The 19,297-nt window shown below is 36.4% G+C and overlaps 1 protein-coding gene across 4 annotated transcripts in view; it reads left to right on the top strand.

Moving 5' to 3' along the window:
* The window catches only part of OPTN (optineurin), a 41,112-nt gene extending 27,066 nt beyond the window's left edge, over nt 1-14,046 (top strand). For 3 of the 4 annotated variants that reach the window (XM_079106931.1, XM_079106932.1, XM_079106929.1), the window contains exons 8-14: nt 130-245; nt 1,445-1,594; nt 2,065-2,158; nt 3,099-3,257; nt 5,179-5,309; nt 6,345-6,427; nt 12,967-14,046. In XM_079106931.1, the coding sequence (XP_078963057.1) occupies nt 130-245; nt 1,445-1,594; nt 2,065-2,158; nt 3,099-3,257; nt 5,179-5,309; nt 6,345-6,427; nt 12,967-13,094 (861 nt within the window). In that variant the 3' untranslated portion in view covers nt 13,095-14,046. The remainder of the gene's footprint in view (nt 1-129; nt 246-1,444; nt 1,595-2,064; nt 2,159-3,098; nt 3,258-5,178; nt 5,310-6,344; nt 6,428-12,966) is intronic. The other variant, XM_079106930.1, reaches the window with a different exon arrangement.
* The last annotated feature ends 5,251 nt before the right edge of the window (nt 14,047-19,297 follow it).

Raw genomic sequence — 19,297 nt, 5'->3', positions numbered from 1 at the left:
TGTGAAAACTGAATTAGTTTACCGGTCAATCTTATTTCCATACTAGTGGTTCAGACTCTTTTCTCACAAGGTAGTTCATTTAATCTTGTGGTAATCACGTGGGAATGTTTGGTATTTCCTGTACAATAGGTTGGAAGTGAAGTGGAAATGTTGAACCTTCAGGTGACATCCCTGTTTAAGGAACTTCAAGAGGCTCATACAAAATTGAGTGAAGCCGAGCTGATGAAGAAGAGACTTCAAGAAAAGTAAGAAAGAGAGGTTGCTTTTATTCTCCTTTGAAAAATACACATTTTGGGCTGGGGAGATAGCTCAGTTGGTAAAGTGCTTGCCTTGCAAGCACAGGACCCTGGGTTTGATCCCCAGTACTGCAAAAAAAAAAAAAAAAAAATACACATTTTATTAAGTATGTTACTGTATGAAATTATAGTTCTATATATTTACTCTATATTTACTATAGTTTTATTTATGTTACTGTCTTACCAAGTAAGAGAAAAACAGGCCTAAGTAAAATATGAATTCAGAAAACACTAATGTACAGGTTCATGTATCAACATGAACTTCTTGTTGTAATATGAAAGAATGGAGACTTTGATTCTAAGTGTATTAACCTATGTGGCACCTGTGCAAAGTAGCAAGCCAGATTTTCTGTGCTATGGCAGCACTGATGTGAACACACATAAAAGAAAGCTAAAAAGAGATTGAATGAAGTTTAGCAAAAGGTCTATCTCAATCTGTTGTTTAATCAATTATTAAAGCTAGCATATAAATTGAGAATTTTACATTTGCTTATATCATCTGATCTTAGAAGTTATCCAAAACATAGCAAATATAATGTTTTTGTTATTACCTTGGGCAAGTTATTTATTTAACCTTTCAGTACCCCAGTTTTGCCATTTGTAAATTATGTGTCATAATTTTTCTAATATATGCCAAATTAAATAAGATATTTTATGTGCTTGGCTCTAATACTTTGCACATAGCTGTCGTTTATTTGTTTTTGCTATAATTACATTGAAATTCTCTTTGATATTTGAGAGAACCTATGGGGACTTCCTTTTTTCCTTATTGAATCTTTGTCAAAAATCCAAATTTTGGTGATTGACAGAACTTTTCAAATATAAAACATACCCATGGATCACAATGTGAGAATCACTGTTAACCAGTTTCTGCTTTGGTCTGTATTTAGCTAAAAAAATAAGTTTATATGACTACTTACACCAATTATTCAAAGAAGACACTACCTCATGTCACCTTAGAGCTGTACTTATTTATTTTTAGTTCAGTGATATGGACATGTCTAATAAAGAAGCAGAGTGGTTAAAATATTTTACTTTGCATTCATAAATCCTAGAGCCCTAAAATTCTTTGCATTTTACATGATCTTGAGATGTGTTGAAAAGCCACTGAGAAGTGAAATTGCATTGTTTATCTCCATCTTTTTTAGATGCCAGGCCCTTGAAAGGAAAAATTGTGCAACCCCAGCAGAGCTGAATGAAAAACAAGAGCTTGTTTATAATAACAAGAAGCTAGAGCTGCAAGTGGAAAGCATGCGATCAGAAATCAAAATGGAGCAAGCTAAAACAGAGGACGGAAAGTGAGTACGCCATGCAGAATGGCAGCTTGCCCAAAAGAGTAGCTTTTTAAAATACAGATTGGAATTAGGATTAGAGAATAAATTAACAAATTTTTTTTTTTTTTTTTTTTTTTTTTTTTTTGTGGTGCTGGGGATCGAACCCAGGGCCCTGTGCTTACAAGGCAAGCACTTTACCAACTGAGCTATCTCCCCAGCCCCTAAAATTTATTTTTTACTTATCCGAGAGTACTGTGAGATTCTTTGGCGGGATAAAATTTTAAAGGCTTATTGTAACAAAATTATTATTTGTATCTAGCTTTTTTTTTTCAGAGACAATTATTTTGAGTAAGAAAATGCTAGTAAATGGTGGAAAGGTAAAGATAAGAGAGGACATTTTGCTATTTGAGTGTTCAGAAGATGATGGGGAGGCAAGACTTTGAGTTTGTGATATTTCCCCCCAAGGTTCCATTTATTAATATCTCTTTTAATAGGTCCAAGTTAGCCATTCTACAGTCAACACACAACAAGCTTCTTCAAGAACATAATAATGCATTGAAAACAATTGAGGAACTAATAAGGAAAGAGGTACTCATAGAAAAATATATTACTGATTAATGGAAACTGTTGAACATTTTATACATAAAAAGTTGCTTCAGTTCAGTTTCAAAAGTTGTTTTACAGATTATAATTGATTTCTTGTGTCATAATATTTACAGCTTCTCACATATGTACATGTGCTTTGTGTTACAAAGATGGTGTTCATGTCCCACCATCAGAGAGTAAGCGTTTAGTATTTCTCAGAGTAGGTAGCGAGAGCTGTGGGAGAGCTAAGAGCACGGGCTCCTATGTGCATAGTGCACAGTAAGGCAGCTGGCTAGGGCTGGAGGGGCCATCCACATGTGATTGCACAAGACCAGTTTGCCTGCTGGCAGTGAACTTGGAACCCTGGACTCACTGGTTTGCAATTTAAATTGGTAATAATGCCCAACATGGTGTGATAATGTATAGACAATGAAAACTTTGAATTAAAAATTCTTTGAATTTATATCCTTATACTCTTATTTTGGGGGGAGTTATTATGTCTCTATTTCAGTATTATCTTTTTAACATTGTTGTTTTAAATCAGGAAATTATTATTTGCAAGTCATACGTTAAATGAATACAATTTCCTGAGTAAGTTGGCATTACTAATGAACAGACCAATTTAAAGCTAATGATTTGTTTTAAATTTTTATTATTTATTTATATCTGTATTTATTTGGTACTAGGGATTAAATCCAGGGGCACTTTACCACTGAGTAACATCCCCAGCTCCTTTTATTTTTTTCTTTTGAAACAGGGCCTCCCTAAATTGCTTAGGCTGGCCTCAAACTTGCTGTCTTCCTGCCTCAGCCTCCCTCAGCCTTCCAAGTAACTGGGATTTTAGGTGTCCAGCAAAGCTAATAATCTTTTTTAAAAAACTAAAATTTTATCTAACATTTTACTAATATAAGCTACATTTCTAGAATAAAATTGTCTTTTGCAGTCAGAAAAAGTAGACAGGGCAGTGCTGCAGGAACTAAACGAAAAGCTGGAACTGGCAGAGAGGGCACTGGCTTCCAAGCAGCTTCAAATGGATGAGATGAAACAGACCATCGCCAAGCAGGAGGAGGATCTGGAAACCATGGGTGTCCTTAGGACTCAGGTATGATATGAGAACTTCAGCTGAGTGGAGTAAACCCCAATTAGATTTGCAAATGCAAAAGCGATGGTGTTTCTCACACACACACTCACACACACACACACACACACACACACACACTCCAAACACACATACATATATTATTTTATATTCCTTCCACCAATGAAATTTTAAAAACTTTAAAATTGATAATATGTGCAAAGTGCACCAGTATTTTGTGTGTGTGTGTGTGGAATTGAACCCAGGGTCTCATGCATGCCAGGCAAGTTTTTACCACTGAGCTACATCCCCAGTCTACAAAGTGCACAGCTCTAAAGAATTTTATTTACCTGTGTTCCACAACTGATAGGAAAATGGGTTATTTTCCTTTGTGGCATTATGATTAATGCTACTGTGACATTCATATACGTATCTCTGTTCACATGTACACTCATTTTTGTTGGGTACACACCTGGGAGTGGAATTGCTGGTTTGCAGGTTATGCATGTTATTCAGTGTAATAAGTAAACTTTTTTCCACAGTGGTTGTACCAGTATTCACTCCTGTTCACAGAGTTTGCATTGCTCTACCATCCTCCCTACTGTATTACCAGTCATTTTACCATTATCAATTTGGGGGTATGTAATGGTATCCCATCTAATTGGTGTTTCATTGATGACTAATGAGTTCGAGTACTCTTTCAAATGTTTGTTGATCTTCTAGGTATTCTCTTTTGTGATTGTACCTAATAAAACCTTGCTTATTTTTCTTTAGGTCTGTCTGGCTTTTTCTTTATTTTGAGTTCCTCATATACTCCTAATATAAGCCTTATCATTGGTTTTGCCTTTTCACTCTCATAAAGGAGTCTTTTGATGAAAAAAGTTTTTAACTTTAAAGTAGTCCAAGATACCTGTCTTGCCATTTGTGATTAGTACCTTTTTGTGTCCTGTTTAAAAATCTTTCACTACTCCAAGGCCAAGAAAATACTCTTCTTTGTTGTCCTCTAAATACTTTTCTGTTTTATTGTTTACATTAAGATCTGCAAACTGGGGCTGGGGTTGTGGCTCAGTGGTAGAGCTCTTGCCTAGCATGTGTGAGACACTGGGTTCAATTCTCAGCATCACATATAAATAAATCAATAAAATAAAGGTCTATCAACATCTAAAAAAATGTTTTAAAAATCAACAAACCATCTGAAATTGAATTTTGTATATAGAGTGAGATAAAAGATTCATATTTTTTTCCTATGTATCCAAGTGTCTTCGTTCCATTTACTAAAAAGCCATCTTTTCTTAAGTGCTCTGCTGCCTCCTCCTTCATGTGAAGGATATGAATACCAAGAGGTGGAGATCACTGGAGCCATCTCAGAGTCTGGGAAGTAGTTTGGGAAAATGGACTTTTGTCTAGGTTCATATGCTGTAGGGCCAATTTTCCCAAGATTAAGAGCTATTAAACTACTTTATAAAATGAGGATAGCAATTCTACAATCCTGATCTTTTGAAAAGGGAAATGAACACTCTCCACGGGACCTCATGCATGTCTGGAATTCAATAAAGAGCATCTTTCTGTTTTTTTAAATTTAGCTTAAGAGCAGCATCTTAAATATATCTAGCAAAGTGAATAAACCATTTACTATATTATGTTCTGAATACTTTAAAAAAAAAAAGGAGTATTTTACTGAATTAATGTTGTATATATTGCCTAAACCACCTACATCAGTGCAGTAGCAGGGTCCTAATTATTTAAGAACACGTACACACAGTTCCTGTCTTTTATTTGAAAGTAGTTGGAAAGTTGTGATTGTTATACTGGTTTCTAGTAGAGTATGTACCCGTCATTTACAAGGCCTAGCTGAGGTGCAGCGCTCTCAACCGTATACACAGGTGATCTGCAGGGAATCCACATTCATCTCAGTAGAAACATCTTTACTTTTTTCCTCTAACAGATGGAGGTTTATTGTTCTGATTTTCATGCTGAAAGAGCAGCAAGAGAGAAGATTCATGAAGAAAAGGAGCAACTGGCATTGCAGCTGGCAATTTTGCTGAAAGAGAACAATGCTTTTGAAGATGGAGGCAGGTAAGGTAAAGCAAGAGAAAGACAGAACACATGCCAGCGTTACTGTAGAAGAGGTTACCTGTCAAAGATGTTTGTAATTTGAGTTATGTTAGAATCACTGTACCTACACTTGTGTTCCTACACTTAAGTTTGGCTTATACCAAAGCTGGACAGAGCCTTTTAGGAACCCAGTCAAGTTCCTGGCTTTGAGATAAGCTGTGAAAACATAACATTATGTGTCCCAGTGTTTACCTTGCTAGTCATGAATGAAATATTCATAAGACTTTAAATTCTCTAATGTGCTTTGAAATAAAATACTTGCAAAATTTCTCCTGACCTTTAAAATTTCATTTTGAGGAAATTTTAAATTATAGAAAAACCCAGAGAATAAAATAATAAACAGCAATATTTACACCATTCTGAATTGACAGTTGCTAGTATATCTTTTATTTGCTTCAAATTTTTTGTATTAAAAGTAGCTTTAGATAAAGTTGAAGTCTCTTTTGTTCCACTTCCTTCATTTATTCCCTTTTTCCCTTGCACTGTACAACCAGAAATTTAGTGGATAGCCTCCCATTTATATTATACTTTTACATGTGTATATACATACACACCCCTATGTAATATTTTAAAACAAGATAATCTTAATTTCTGTGTTTAAATTATAAAACAATCACTGTAGAGATTATTCTGTAACTTTATGTAACATTGTGACTTCAAATGCATTTTGATATGTGCTGATTTCATTCACTGTTTCAATACCTGTGTAGTGTCTTGGTATAGAAATATGTCACTTATTTTTCTAATCCATTTCCATATCATTAATAGTTTGGTTATTTCCTAGTTGATTTATAAAGATTTTACTTACTTATTTTTACCTCATAGTATGCTGGTGCCAATATTATGTAAAAACCAACTTAATCTCACATTATGATTTTTATGAACGTTGACACTGCAGTTCGACTCTTTTCTTCCCCTCATACTTTTGTTGACTGCCTAATGTTGTTATAGTTCAGGGTTGTAGAACATCACATATAGTATCACTTTTAATCCCAGTAGGCAATCCTTGATGGAAATGCAGAGCCGGCATGGGACAAGAACAAGTGACCCAGACCAGCAGGCTTACCTCATCCAAAGAGGTGAGTTACATGTGAGTCTGGGTTTCAGGAAATATCCTATTAAGAAGGCACTCAAAGAAAAATCCCACTAATGTATTTCAAATGAAGCTACCAAAAATACAGCAGCTGAAGTCTTAGTTCCCTAGTCCCCAGATCTCTGTCCATTACTAAGCCCAGAGGGGAGACTTCACCCCATCTTACTATAGTCTACAGATGTTAGGTGGTCTGCATCATTCCTTCAACTCATCTTAAGCCTCTGCTCGCATATTTATTTGTGCCGTGTCCTTCATGTAGATGTCCTTTCCATATGCATATTTCTGTCTTATAGTCTCCTTCCAGTGAACTCTTAGCCCACCTTTAAAACCCATTTCAGCCAGGCACACACCTGTAATTCTAGCAACTTGAGAGGCTAAGACAGGAGGATCACAAATTCAAGGCCACCTGGGTAATTTAGCAAGCTTCCTTCTCAAAATAAAATGAGAAGGACTGGGGGATGTAACTCATGGTAGAGCACCACTGGGTTCAATCCCCAGTACGGCCAAAAATTTTTTTTTCATATTTTCCTCTTTCCATGAATTGTCACCTTTCTAAACTTCTAAAACACTTCATTCTTCTATTTTATAAATATTTATATGTTGAAATATGTATTTAAGTCCTCTATTAAATGATGACTGTACATTTTCTTTTCTTTGTTGTTTTTTTAACTTATAAGTATTGGAGATTGGACCCAGGGGTGCTCTACCACTAAGCTACATTCCATCTCTTTTTATTTTTAATTTTGAGACAGGCTCTTGCTAAGTTGCCCAGGCTGGTCTTGAACTTGGCAATCCTTCTGCCTCAGCTCCCACATCAGTAGGATCACAGGTGTACACCACCACACCTGGCTTCCGGACTATATATTTTCACCCACTACCTGGTGTTTTGCACATAATAATGTTAGCACTTTTTTGAGTTTACTGTGTTTAGGCATTGATCTCATTTTATCTGTATTTCATTTGATTCTCAAAAAATTCCATGAGGTATAATCATTTTCTTATAGAAGACAAAACATACTTGAAAAGGTAAGTAACCCAGGATTATAAGGCTAGTTGGGAGCAAAATTGGAAGGGGAACCCAAGGGTATCTGACTTTGACTACTACATAGTATACTGCACATAACACATGTAATCTAATTCTGTAATACATCCAAATTTTAATTTCCTGGGTAGAATTGATCATGATCCTTCTTAAAAGGATGGTACTATATTTAGTACATGGTTTTACACTTGTACTAATACACTAATAATATGCTAGTAATAATGTTCTGTAATTTATAATGAATCACTGAAAGGAAAATATTATCCTTGATTCTAGATATTAAAAAATAAAATTCCAAAATCAAAAACTAACACAGCTAGAAAAAAAAAATTAATGGCAGTGCTACCAAGTAGAGTCTGGGTTTAGGATCCCTCTTTTATTTTTAATTTGTATTTTTTTTAGTTGTTGATGGGCCTTTATTTTGTTTACTTATATGTGGTGCTGAGGATCAAACCCAGTGCTTCACACACGCTGGGCAAGTGCTCTACTACTAAGCCACAACCCCAGTCCTAGGATCCCTCTTAAATATCACAAAAAAAAAAAATGTTTCCTTAACTTTTTTTAAAAAATATTTTACCAGTTTAAGTTCCCTTCACATACCAATTGACTATTGAGATGGAACTGCAATTTTATCAGCAGCAAGGATACAATATTAGCATATATAGTGAATTGTTAAATCTCCCGGAAATTTCTCTGAGTATCTTTTTTTTATCTCCTGTCTCTCCCCTTCCCCCACCTACTAAAGTCCTATTACAGGGAACAACAACAACTACAACAAAAAGATTAGTCATTAGAGGTAGTAACTCAGGTTAAAAATATGCATGGGATTATTCACAGGGCAAATGCAGAAAAGGTAGCATTTGGTCTGACATAAATATTACCCTGAGGCATTTTTAATTAATTTTTAACTTGTTCTAATTAGTTATGCATGACAGTAGAATGCATTTTGTCACATTGTACACAAATGGAGCACTACTTCTCCTTCCTCTGGCTGTACATGGGCAGAGTCACACTGGCAGTGTAGTCATACGTGTATATAGGGTAATAATGTCCATCTCATTCAACTGTCCTTCCCTTCCCCACACCCCCTCTGTCCCCTCACTTTCCTCTGCACAATCCAAAGTTTCTTCATTCTTCCCTACCCACCCCCATTATGGATCAGCATCCACTTGTCAGAGGAAACATTTGGCCTTTGGTGTTTTGGATTTGGCTTATTTTGCTTAGCATGATATTCTCCCACTCCATCCATTTACCTGCAGATGCCATAATTTCATTCTTCTTTAAGACTGAGTAATATTCCATTGTGTATATACACCACATTTTCTTTCTTCATTCATCTGTTGAAGGGCACCTAGATTAGTTCCATAGTTTAGCTATTGTGAATTGAGCTGCTGTAAACATTGATGTGGCTGCGTTACTATAGTATGTTGATTTTAAGTCCTTTGGGTATAAGCCAAGGAGTGGGATAGCTGGGTCAAATGGTTGTTCCATCCCAAGTGTTCTGAGGAATCTCCATACTGCTTTCATCATCTTCAGCAATTAAAGAAATGCAAATCAAAACTACTATAAGACTTCATCTCACCAATCAGAACGGTAATTATCAAGAATACAAGCAATAATAAGTGTTGGTGTGGATGTGGGGAAAAAGGTACACTCATGCATTGCTGATGGGATTGCAAATTGGTGCGACCACTATGGAAAGCAGTATGATGATTCCTTAGAAAACGCTGAGGCATTTTTTAGCATCAGTGGGTAAAGCTGTTTGTCTCAGAAATCTGCATCTGCCTCCTCATGTGATTTCTTTTCACTCACCTGATTTCTTTCCCTCCCTCCCTCCCTTTCTTTTATCTTTCCTTCCTTCCTTCCTTTTTCCTCCCGGTACTGGGGATTGAATCTATCACCACCATGCCTGGCTATATGTGTCTAATTCTACAAATGTCCTACAAGGTTATCTTGGGTCAAAAGGTCAATCTGTCTTACACATGGAGGTGTAAATAAAATCTATTTACATAAAAAAGACTAGTCAGTTTCTGACTTAAAATCTAAAAATCTTTTCTATGTATACATTTATTCTTAATTGTCTAAATAGGCTGTTTTGTCATTAAAAAATATTCCAAACAGAGGACTATCTTAAGATTTTTTTTAGTGTCTTAAGAAAACTGATTTCAATAAGTCTCTCTTGACACATCTCATCACTGTCATCAGCAGCAGCCATTTCAGTGTCTTCTCTGTTCCAGGCATTTGGTTAAGTGACAGGGAATAGAAAGGCACAAGGTGTGGTCAAGTCCTTAAGGGTTGCAGTGTGGCTGGAGACAAAATGTGCACAGAAAAAGGTGAATTCACAGTACAAGAGAGCATGTAGGTATAAAAGGGATAGAGGTCAAGATAAAAGGCTCATCAAAAAGGTACAGAGATGCAGGGTCTCTTATAGAAGAAAAAGTAGGTCCAAATCTTCAACATGTTGGTTTAGGATCAGACTTCCTTTTTTTTTTTTTTTACTTCAAAAGATTTATTTTTTTATTTATTTATTTTTAATTGTAAACAAATGGGATACATGTTGTTTCTCTGTTTGTACATGGCAGGATCAGACTTCCTTAACAGGACTCCCATAGCACAAGAAATAAAAGCAAGAATCAACAACTGGGATAGATTCAAACTAAAAAGCTTTCTCTCAGCAAAGGAAACTATCAGTAATGTGAAGAGAGAGCCTACAGAGTGGGAGAATATCTTTGCCACTCATGCTACAGATAGAGCGCTAATTTCCAGAATATATAAAGAACTCAAAAAACTCTACACCAAGAATACAAATAATTCAATCAACAAATGGGCTAAGGAAATGAACAGATACTTCACAGAAGATGTACAAGCAATCAATAGATATATGAAAAAATGTTCAACATCTCTAGTAATAAGAGAAATGCAAATCAAAACTACCCTAAGATTCCATCTCACCCCAATTAGAATGGCTATTATCAAGAACACAATCAACAATAGGTGTTGGCGAGGATGTGGGGAAAAAGGTACACTCATACATTGCTGGTGGGGTTGCAAATTGGTGCAGCCACTCTGGAAAGCAGTATGGAGATTCCTCAGAAAGCTTGGAATGGAACCACCATTTGACGCAGCTACCCCACTCCTTGGCCTATACCCAAAGGACTTAAAATCAGCATATTACAGAGATACAGCCACATCAATGTTCATTGCTGCTCAATTCACCATAGCCAGATTGTGGAACCAACCTAGATGCCCTTCAGTTGATGAATGGATAAAGAAACTGTGGCATATATATACAATGGAATATTAGTCAGCCATAAAGAATGATAAAATTATGGCATTTGCAGGCAAATGGATGAAATTGGAGAATATCATGCTAAGTGAGATAAGCCAATCTCAAAAAACCAAAGGATGAATGATCTCGCTGATAAGCGGATGATGACATATAATGGGGGTGGGAGGGGTTAGCGTTAGGGTTAGGGTTAGGGAGGGGGGAAAGAATGGAGGAAGGAAGGACTGTATAGAGGGAAAAGAGGGGTGGGAGGGGTGGGGAGGTGGGGGGAAAGGGAAAAATGGCAGAATATCAAACAACATTGCCCTGTGTAAATTTATGATTACACGAATGGTATGCCTTTACTCCATGTACAGAGAATCAAAATGTATCCCATTTGTTTACAATAAAAAAAAAAGGCACAGAGTTGAGAAAAGCCTTGGAAAAGCATGACTCTAAGCTTGACCTTGAAGCTAGGATTTGGATAAGTGTAGTGTGAGAGTGAAAGGGCAGAGGCAGAAATGAGTGTGATCAGTTGATAATAAAAACTGACCAAGCTTTTCGTGGATTGAAGAGGGAACCTTGGGCAGGCTGCTACAGCAGCTACAGTATGGGCCTTGAAACCTAATCCAGGACAGAAAAGCACAGATGGAGGCAATGATGTTTAAAATGCAGAACCAACAGTGCCAATGTCCCTGGTTGTCACTTAGATCGGGGTTTGGCAAACTACAGCCCACAGGCCAAATCTGGCCTGTCATCTGTTTTTATAAATCAATTTAATTGGGATGTAGTCATGCCCTTTTGTTTGCATCCTGTCTGTGACTGCTTTCATGCTACAATGGCAGAGATTTTTAATTATGACTCGCAAAGCCTATATCATATTTTCTCTCTGGTCTTTTACAGAAGTTTGCTGACCCTTAATCTCAGGCGATGAGACAGTTAGAAAACCCTGCTTCAAAAATCATGCTTTATGATGAATACAACTAGTAAAAAATGCTTCTTGGGCTGGGGATGTATTTCACTTGTAGAGCGCTTGCCCAGTTTGCACAGGACCCTGGATTTGATTCCGAGCAAGCATCACAAAAATTTAAAGAAAATTAAAAGTTTCTTAAGTTTTCTTTTTCTCTAAAAGTCTTACATAATTATTGAATTCAGTTAATGTATTTTGAAGCAAATATCAGAGGTAAAGATTATTATCATCCTCAAAAAACAGTTTTGGGGGCTGATCCAAAGTCTAGGTTGGGACAGTAAAAAAACCAAAATGCTTTGCACTGGTTCAGAAAGATCAGGCCAGAGAGATGCCCAGGAGGCAGAAGTAAACTTCAGCATTGATCACAGTTTGTATTTATCTAGGATCTATCCAGAATAAGAGCTTGTTTCAAACATTCTCTGATTTAGATTTCAACCTCAACCTATCGCCAAAATTGGGGGCAATGACAGAATTCATTCTTCAATTGTTTCTTCTTACTGACTTTCCTTGGGCAATTCATATTCTTTCCAAGGCTCCTCTCATAGGTAACTCATCCAGGAGGCCTTTCTGCATCAAGGCCTGAGTCAGGGGCTCTTTTCTTCTACCCAACCCTGAAGTGCATAACACTCCCCCTTCCACACCACCACTGCCCCTTCACTTACCTGGCTTCCCCACCTTGTCAGTATCCTGACACAGGGCAGTCTCTTGCACATCCTGGAGGGCTTACAAGTGTCTGCTGAATAAATGGGAGTGTTCTGCTTCTCAAAATTTGCATAGTGTTGCAGGAGACCCCTCCTATACTTGTTTAATTTCTTCCTCTGTATTCTCTCCCTCTTTTGCTACTATGCAGAACCTGTATTGTCCCGTACCTAGTCTATGTCTTTTCATAGACTCACACTTGAAATACAGTTTAAATCCTGAAATAATAGGAGAGCAACTGGTGCTGTTTGTGGTGATTGCTCTGTGCACACAGTGATGACTTTCATTAAAGACCAAAAGTGTGGTGGTGTACACCTGTAATCCCAGCTACTTTGGAGGCTGAGGCTGGAAGATCCTGAGTTTGAGGCCAGCCTCAGCAACTTAGCAAGATCCTGTCTCAAAGATAAAAATAAGACGGATTGGGGATGGTATTCCACTGGGTATTGATTATGAAGTTTAACAGATGATCAAATTAACTATATTATTAAAATGAAGCAGAAGTTCTTTCCAAGGTGGAACTAATGAAACATTTCGTTTCCTGCTTCCCAGGAGCCGAGGATAGGAACTGGCGACAACAGCAACCACCGAGTATTCCAGCTCATTCTTGCCCCAAGTGTGGAGAAGTTCTGCCTGACATAGATACATTACAGATTCATGTGATGGACTGCATCATTTAAGTGTTGATGTTTCACCTCCCCAAAACTGTTGGTAAATGTCAGCTTTTTCCTCCAAGACTTGTACTTTTGTCTTATTTGTCTTATTTGTCATATATTTTGCCTCATTATGCTTGTCTTAGGAGAAAAAAAAGATGTGTCAATTCTAAGAAAACACTTTGTGGATTTCAATGTGCTCACAAACTAGAATCCTTAACCACTACCCTTCTGATGATAAATTCAGTGGCTTTTATATTCTGTTTCTCTGAGCAGCTGCACTGTTCATACAGTTAAATAGCAGGGGACATAATGTGACAGGGCTCAGGAATTAGATGGAAGAAACTTCACTGATAAATTTAAGAACCTTTTAAGGAGGCAGGAAAAATGAATTGGTCACAGATTTAATCAGGAAAATGTCTTTGAAGTAGTTTTAAAGCAAATTGTTGTTATTCTTCATCCACTGAAAATGGATCTTTTGGGATTATATGTTTTTGTATATGTTGTCGTTTTATTGTAGCCACAGTAATTGTGCCAAAGTGTGACGTACCCCTTTTCGTCAAGTATGGTGAACTTTCAGTTAATATCAGGACACGTCAGAAAATGTTGGTGTACATGACATTAAGTTACTTGGATTTCTCTTTTTTCTCTCTCCATATTGTTGGAATGGGGGAGGAGGGGGGGAGAGAGAGAGAGAGAGAGAGAGAGAGGGAGAGGGAGGGAAACTAGGGGTGGAACTCAGGGTCACTCTAGCACTGAGCTATATCATGCCACATTCCTCCCCCCACCCCACTTTTTTTTTTTTTTTGAGATGATCTCACTAAGTTTCTGGGTCTGGCCTAGAATTTGCCATTCTCTTGCCTCAGCCTCCTGAGTCACTGGAATTAAGTTCACTAGATTTCTTATAATCATTCACAGTGTTAAGCTTCATAATCACAAAAAGTAGTTATTGCAAAATAAAATTTTGTTTATGAATCTTTTACTTTGTTCATATATGATTGATTTCATAGTATGTATTTTTTGTATTAAGCTCATTTGGCTTAATATAAGCTTAATACTTAGTATGATATACTTTATTAATTTGATGAATATGAGCAAGATCCATTAGTTGAGACCAACATGTTTGAATTTGAAGTCATTGTTACTAAGAAATTGAATACATAGGAATTTGCCATATTTTAAACAAGACTGACTAGTAGTGGACAAGCCATAAAAGTTAACAATATCTTTATGCATACAGTTCCTAAAACATTTAAGAGAAAACTAAAAGATCCCCTCTGTATTTACAATAAGATCTGTCCTAGAAAAATTTGATTACACACATATACATACATGTGTGCATTTTTGTGTATTTAAATATGAACCAAAATAGTTAACTCATGCCTAAAGAACATACTATGCAAATTACAGTTATCTTCATGCCTGAATAGTTATCTTCATGCCAAGAGGTTACATTGTACACATTATTAATCTAGATTAAAAGATTCTCATACATCCCAGGGAGAATGTTTGTTAAAGACATTTCTAAAATTATAATGAAATTTTTTTATTTCCTTGTTTATAGTTTCTAATATAAATATTTTTATCATTTTAGACTAGAGGAAATAGATTTCAATAGTATCTTCAGTAGAGAAGAAAACCAAATGGTTTCATATTTAAGTTATTGTGGATATCCTTTTACTTAGTTCAAGTATAGATATCCAAGAGATCTAAACTCTGTTGTTATTTCACAACATGAATGAGCTTGTAAAGCTTGTGACCAAATCATGTGCTTGGTAACTGGAAGGATTACAAATGAAGGCAAGTTCTTATGGTTGCTTTAAATTAAGGTTGTTGAAGGATTGTCTGTATCCTATGTTCGTCACAGCATTATTCACAGTACTAAGATATGGAAGCACCCCAGGTGTCCTTCATTATATGAATAAATAAAGAAAATGTGGTGTATACACACAATGAAAATACTATTCAGCCTTTAAAAAGAGGGAAGACCTGTCATTTGCAACAACATGGATGAACCTGGAGGACATCATGTTAATTGAAATAAGCCAGACATAGAAAGACAAATACTGTATGGTGTTACTTGTATGGGGACTCCAAAGAGTTGAACTCATGGAAGTTGAGAGTAGAATGGTGATTACCAGTGAATGGAGAGGGAGTTAGGTAGGGGAAAAGGAGATGTTAATCAAAGGGGACAAAATTTCAATTTGGAGGGATAAGCTTTAGTGATCTATGACACAAATAGTGACTGTAATAAATAATGTGTTGTATATCTCAAAAAATTAATTAAGGCTGTTTTAAGAGAATCAACTAGTTTAGTAAACAATTTGTAAGCTCTGTACCACTTACATTAGCACACACAAAAAAATTGAAAGACTTAGGTATACGTCTAGTAAAATATACACAAGACCTATAAGGAAAACCATAAAACTCTGATGGAAAAAAATTCTAATAAATGAAAAGTGATTATGTTCATGAACAGGAAGACTCAATATTTTCAAAATGTCAGTCCTTCCAATTTGATGTATAGATTCAATGTAATCCCAATCAAAAGTCCCAACAAGTTATTTAATGGATATCAACAGGTAATGCTAAAGTTTATATGGAAAGGGAAAAGACCTAAATAGCCAATGCAGTACTGAAGAGGAATAAATTCAAAACACTGATGTTACTGACCTCAAGACTTCCTAGAAAGCTACAGTGACCAAGACCCTGTGACACTGGCAAAAGAATAGAAAAGGGACATTGTTCAATGGTGGGGCACTTGTTTTGTATGTGTATGACCCAAAATTTGATCTCTCACACTGCAAAATAAAAGCACAACAAAAAACCCCAAAACAACAAAAACAAACAAAACAGACAAATTGATCAATGGAACAGAACAGAAAGCCCAGATATAGACTCACACAAATATAATCAACTAAATCTTGAAAAAGGAGCAAATGAAATTCAATGAAGAAGTTTGTTTCAATAAATGGTTCTGGCACAACTGGTCATACACATGCAAAAAAGGAAGAGGAGGAGAGGAGGGGAACAATCTAGACATAGACCTTACAGTTTTCATAAAAATTAAAGCCGGGGTTGGGGTTGTGTCTCAGTGGTAGAGAACTTGCCTAGCACTTGTGAGGCACTGGCTTCAATCCTCAGCACCACATAAAAATAAATAAATAAAATAAAGGTATAACAAATACAGTAACATTATTAAAAAAAATAAAACCAAAGACTGAAAGAAAGTCTTCAGTGAACACATTTCTGATAAAGGGCTGCATCTAAAATATAGAGAACTCTTAAAACAGACAAGAAATTTAAAAACAAGCAAAAGATATGAACAAATATACCTCACAAGCTATAGAGCTGGAAAACAGGCATATGAAAAGATGTTCAACCTCACATGTCACTGAAGAATTGCAAATGAGGCAGCCACAGTGGTGCATGCCTGAAATCCCAGATATTTGGAAGGCAGCCTCAGCAACTTATTTGAAACCCAGTCTCAAAAATACAAGAAGAGCCAGGCAAGGTGTTGCATACCTGTAATCCCAGTGGTTCAAGAGGCTGAGGCAGGAGGATCACAAGTTCAAAGCCAGCCTCAGCAATGGCAAGGTGCTAAGTAACTCAGTGAGACCCTGTCTCTAAATAAAAGACAAAACAGGGGTGGGGATGTGGCTCAGCGGTTGAGTGCCTCTGAATTCAATTCTGGTACCCTCCCCCGACCAAAAAAGAAAAAGAACTGGGGATGTAGCTCCATGTAGAGTGACACAGGGTTAATATCTCGTACCACAAAAACAAATAACAAACAGCAGCAATGAGATACCACTGCACACTTATTAGAATAGCTAAAATCCCAAACACTAACAACTCTAAATGTTGGTGAGGATGTGGAGCAACTGGAACTCTCTCATTCAGTGCTGATGGGAATGCAAAATGGTACAGCAACTGTAGAAGATATTTTGGGAATTTCTTACAAAACAAAGCTAACTCTTACCTTACACTCCAACAATTGCTTTCCTTGATATTTACCCAAATGAACTGAAAATTTACAGGCACAAAAGTCTGTACATGAGTGTTTATAGCTACTTTATTTGTAATTGCCAAAACTTGGAAGCAAACATGATAACCTTCAATAGATGAAGGAATAAGCAAATAGTGGTACATCCATACAATGGAATATTATTCAATAATGAAAAAAATGAGCTAGCAGGCCACACAGAAAAAAGCAAAAACTGAAAAACAAACAAACAAAAAAACAAAGGAAACAACAAACAAACTGCTAAGTGAAAAAAGCTGTTCTAAAAAAAAAAAAACCCTATAATCTGTATGATTCCAACTATATGAAACCCTAGACCGAGCAAAACTATGGAGATGGGAAGAAAGATCAGTGGTTTCCAGGGTTTGGAGGAGAAAAGACTGAATAGGTAAAGTCCAGGAGACTTTTAGGGCAGTGAAAGTATTCTGTTTGATACAATTATAGTGAAAAAATCCATAGAACTGCATATCACAGAGTGAAGTTATTATAACATATGGACCACAGTTAAGGTATCGATATTGGTTTATCATTTATAACAAATGTCCCACTAATACAAGATATTAATAATAGGGGAAACTCTTTGAAAGCAGTTATGAGAAGCTCTGTTCATTCCATTCAGTGTTTCTATAGTTCTAAAGCTGTTCTAAAAGCTCACACTAATTTTAATGAAAAAATAACCTGAACTAAAAGATTATTTAGTATGAACACACCTAAAATTCATTGTGTGCATCAGAAAATCAAGATTGTTGTGAAGAATGGCTAAGAGTTCCATTTGACCCTAATGAAATGGATAATTTGGGATTATTTTTAATTGTGCCATCATTAAATCAATGGGGGAAGACTGATATGACAGCTAGTTGCAGCTTTTAAGTGCAATGGGAATCAAGTATATGGACCAATCTCCACATGTTTTAATGGAACAACAAAAAATGCCCAGATTAGTTTGCTATGAAAAGCAGATGAAATATAAATTTAGCATCTTCTTTGGCATCCTTTGACTTACATGGTTCATGGCTTAAAAACTCTTGAGATAACATTATGTACTCTTCTTAGGAAAATGCTATTCATTGTTGAGTGATTTTTTTTCTAGCTAAATAATTACAAATGTGAAGTATATAATACAAGAAGTATTGATTCCAGAACTCTTAGTGAACTGGCAGCTTTATGTAGCTATTTGTCCTTTAAATATATGGATCTATAATCAAGGATGAAAGTTATTTCATATATACAATATATGAAATATATGTATATAGTATGAAATATATCTCCAGCAAAACCAAGGAAAAAATGTTAAACATTCTTATGGATTAATTAGAAGTACCAACACTAAACTTTTTCTTTTCTTTTTTTCTCTCTTTTTTTTTTTTTGCTGGTTGTACTGAGAATTGAACACGCAAGGGTCCTCTACCACCAAGCTGTATATATCAACAACCCTTTTTCATTTTGAGACAGGGTCTCACTAAGTTGCTGAGGCTGGCTTGGGACCTCAGCCCTACAAATAGCTGGGATTACAAGTATGTACCATCACACCTGGCAACACTAGACATTTTATTGGTCTCCCATTGCAAAACATCAGTTGAGGTAATGAGATAGAGGGTCCTACCCTGTTGTTTACAGTAACTGCTTCATTGGTTGAAGGGACAGCCATTTGAGCAACAAAGAGAATATTCTGTTATGAAAATTAAGGAGGTTGATTTTCTTCTTTCCCAGAAAGACAAATTCAAATTTGAGATAAGACTGTAGAAAGTTCTATACCACAGAGGATGGGAGATGTGAAGTAGATATAATCTGATGCCTATAGGGAGGTGGGGGAATGCAGGGTGTGGAAACCAGGCTGTTACTTCCAGTAGGTCTCATTTTGAATAGCATTCCTTCCTCCTGGGTCAAGGACAGAAGAACTAGTTTAATTATTTGGCTCATTAATTAGGTAAACAAACTCCAAGATAATATGGTTCTACCCTGTCTACATAGAGAACTTCACTACGTTCACTAACCAGTACCCCAAACTGTATTTGAAACCCTGATTCGTCCCCCTGGCTTTAGCCACAAATTTAAAGTACCTGCTGAAATCCATACCACATCTCTGCCTGTCGAAAGCAAGCTCCTCTCTAAACTTCTGTCTATTTCTAAGATCTCCCAGGTGGTAAACGCTGGCCATTGTCCTCTGCTTTTCCTACCACCGGTGCTTTCGTTTGGTCAGTTTTCCTTC

The sequence above is a fragment of the Sciurus vulgaris genome, assembly GCF_902686455.1.
Source record: "Sciurus vulgaris genome assembly, chromosome: 12".
Taxonomy (NCBI): domain Eukaryota; kingdom Metazoa; phylum Chordata; class Mammalia; order Rodentia; family Sciuridae; genus Sciurus; species Sciurus vulgaris.
The sequence above is the reverse complement of the archived record's forward strand: the minus strand, read 5'-3'. Positions and strand labels throughout refer to the sequence as shown.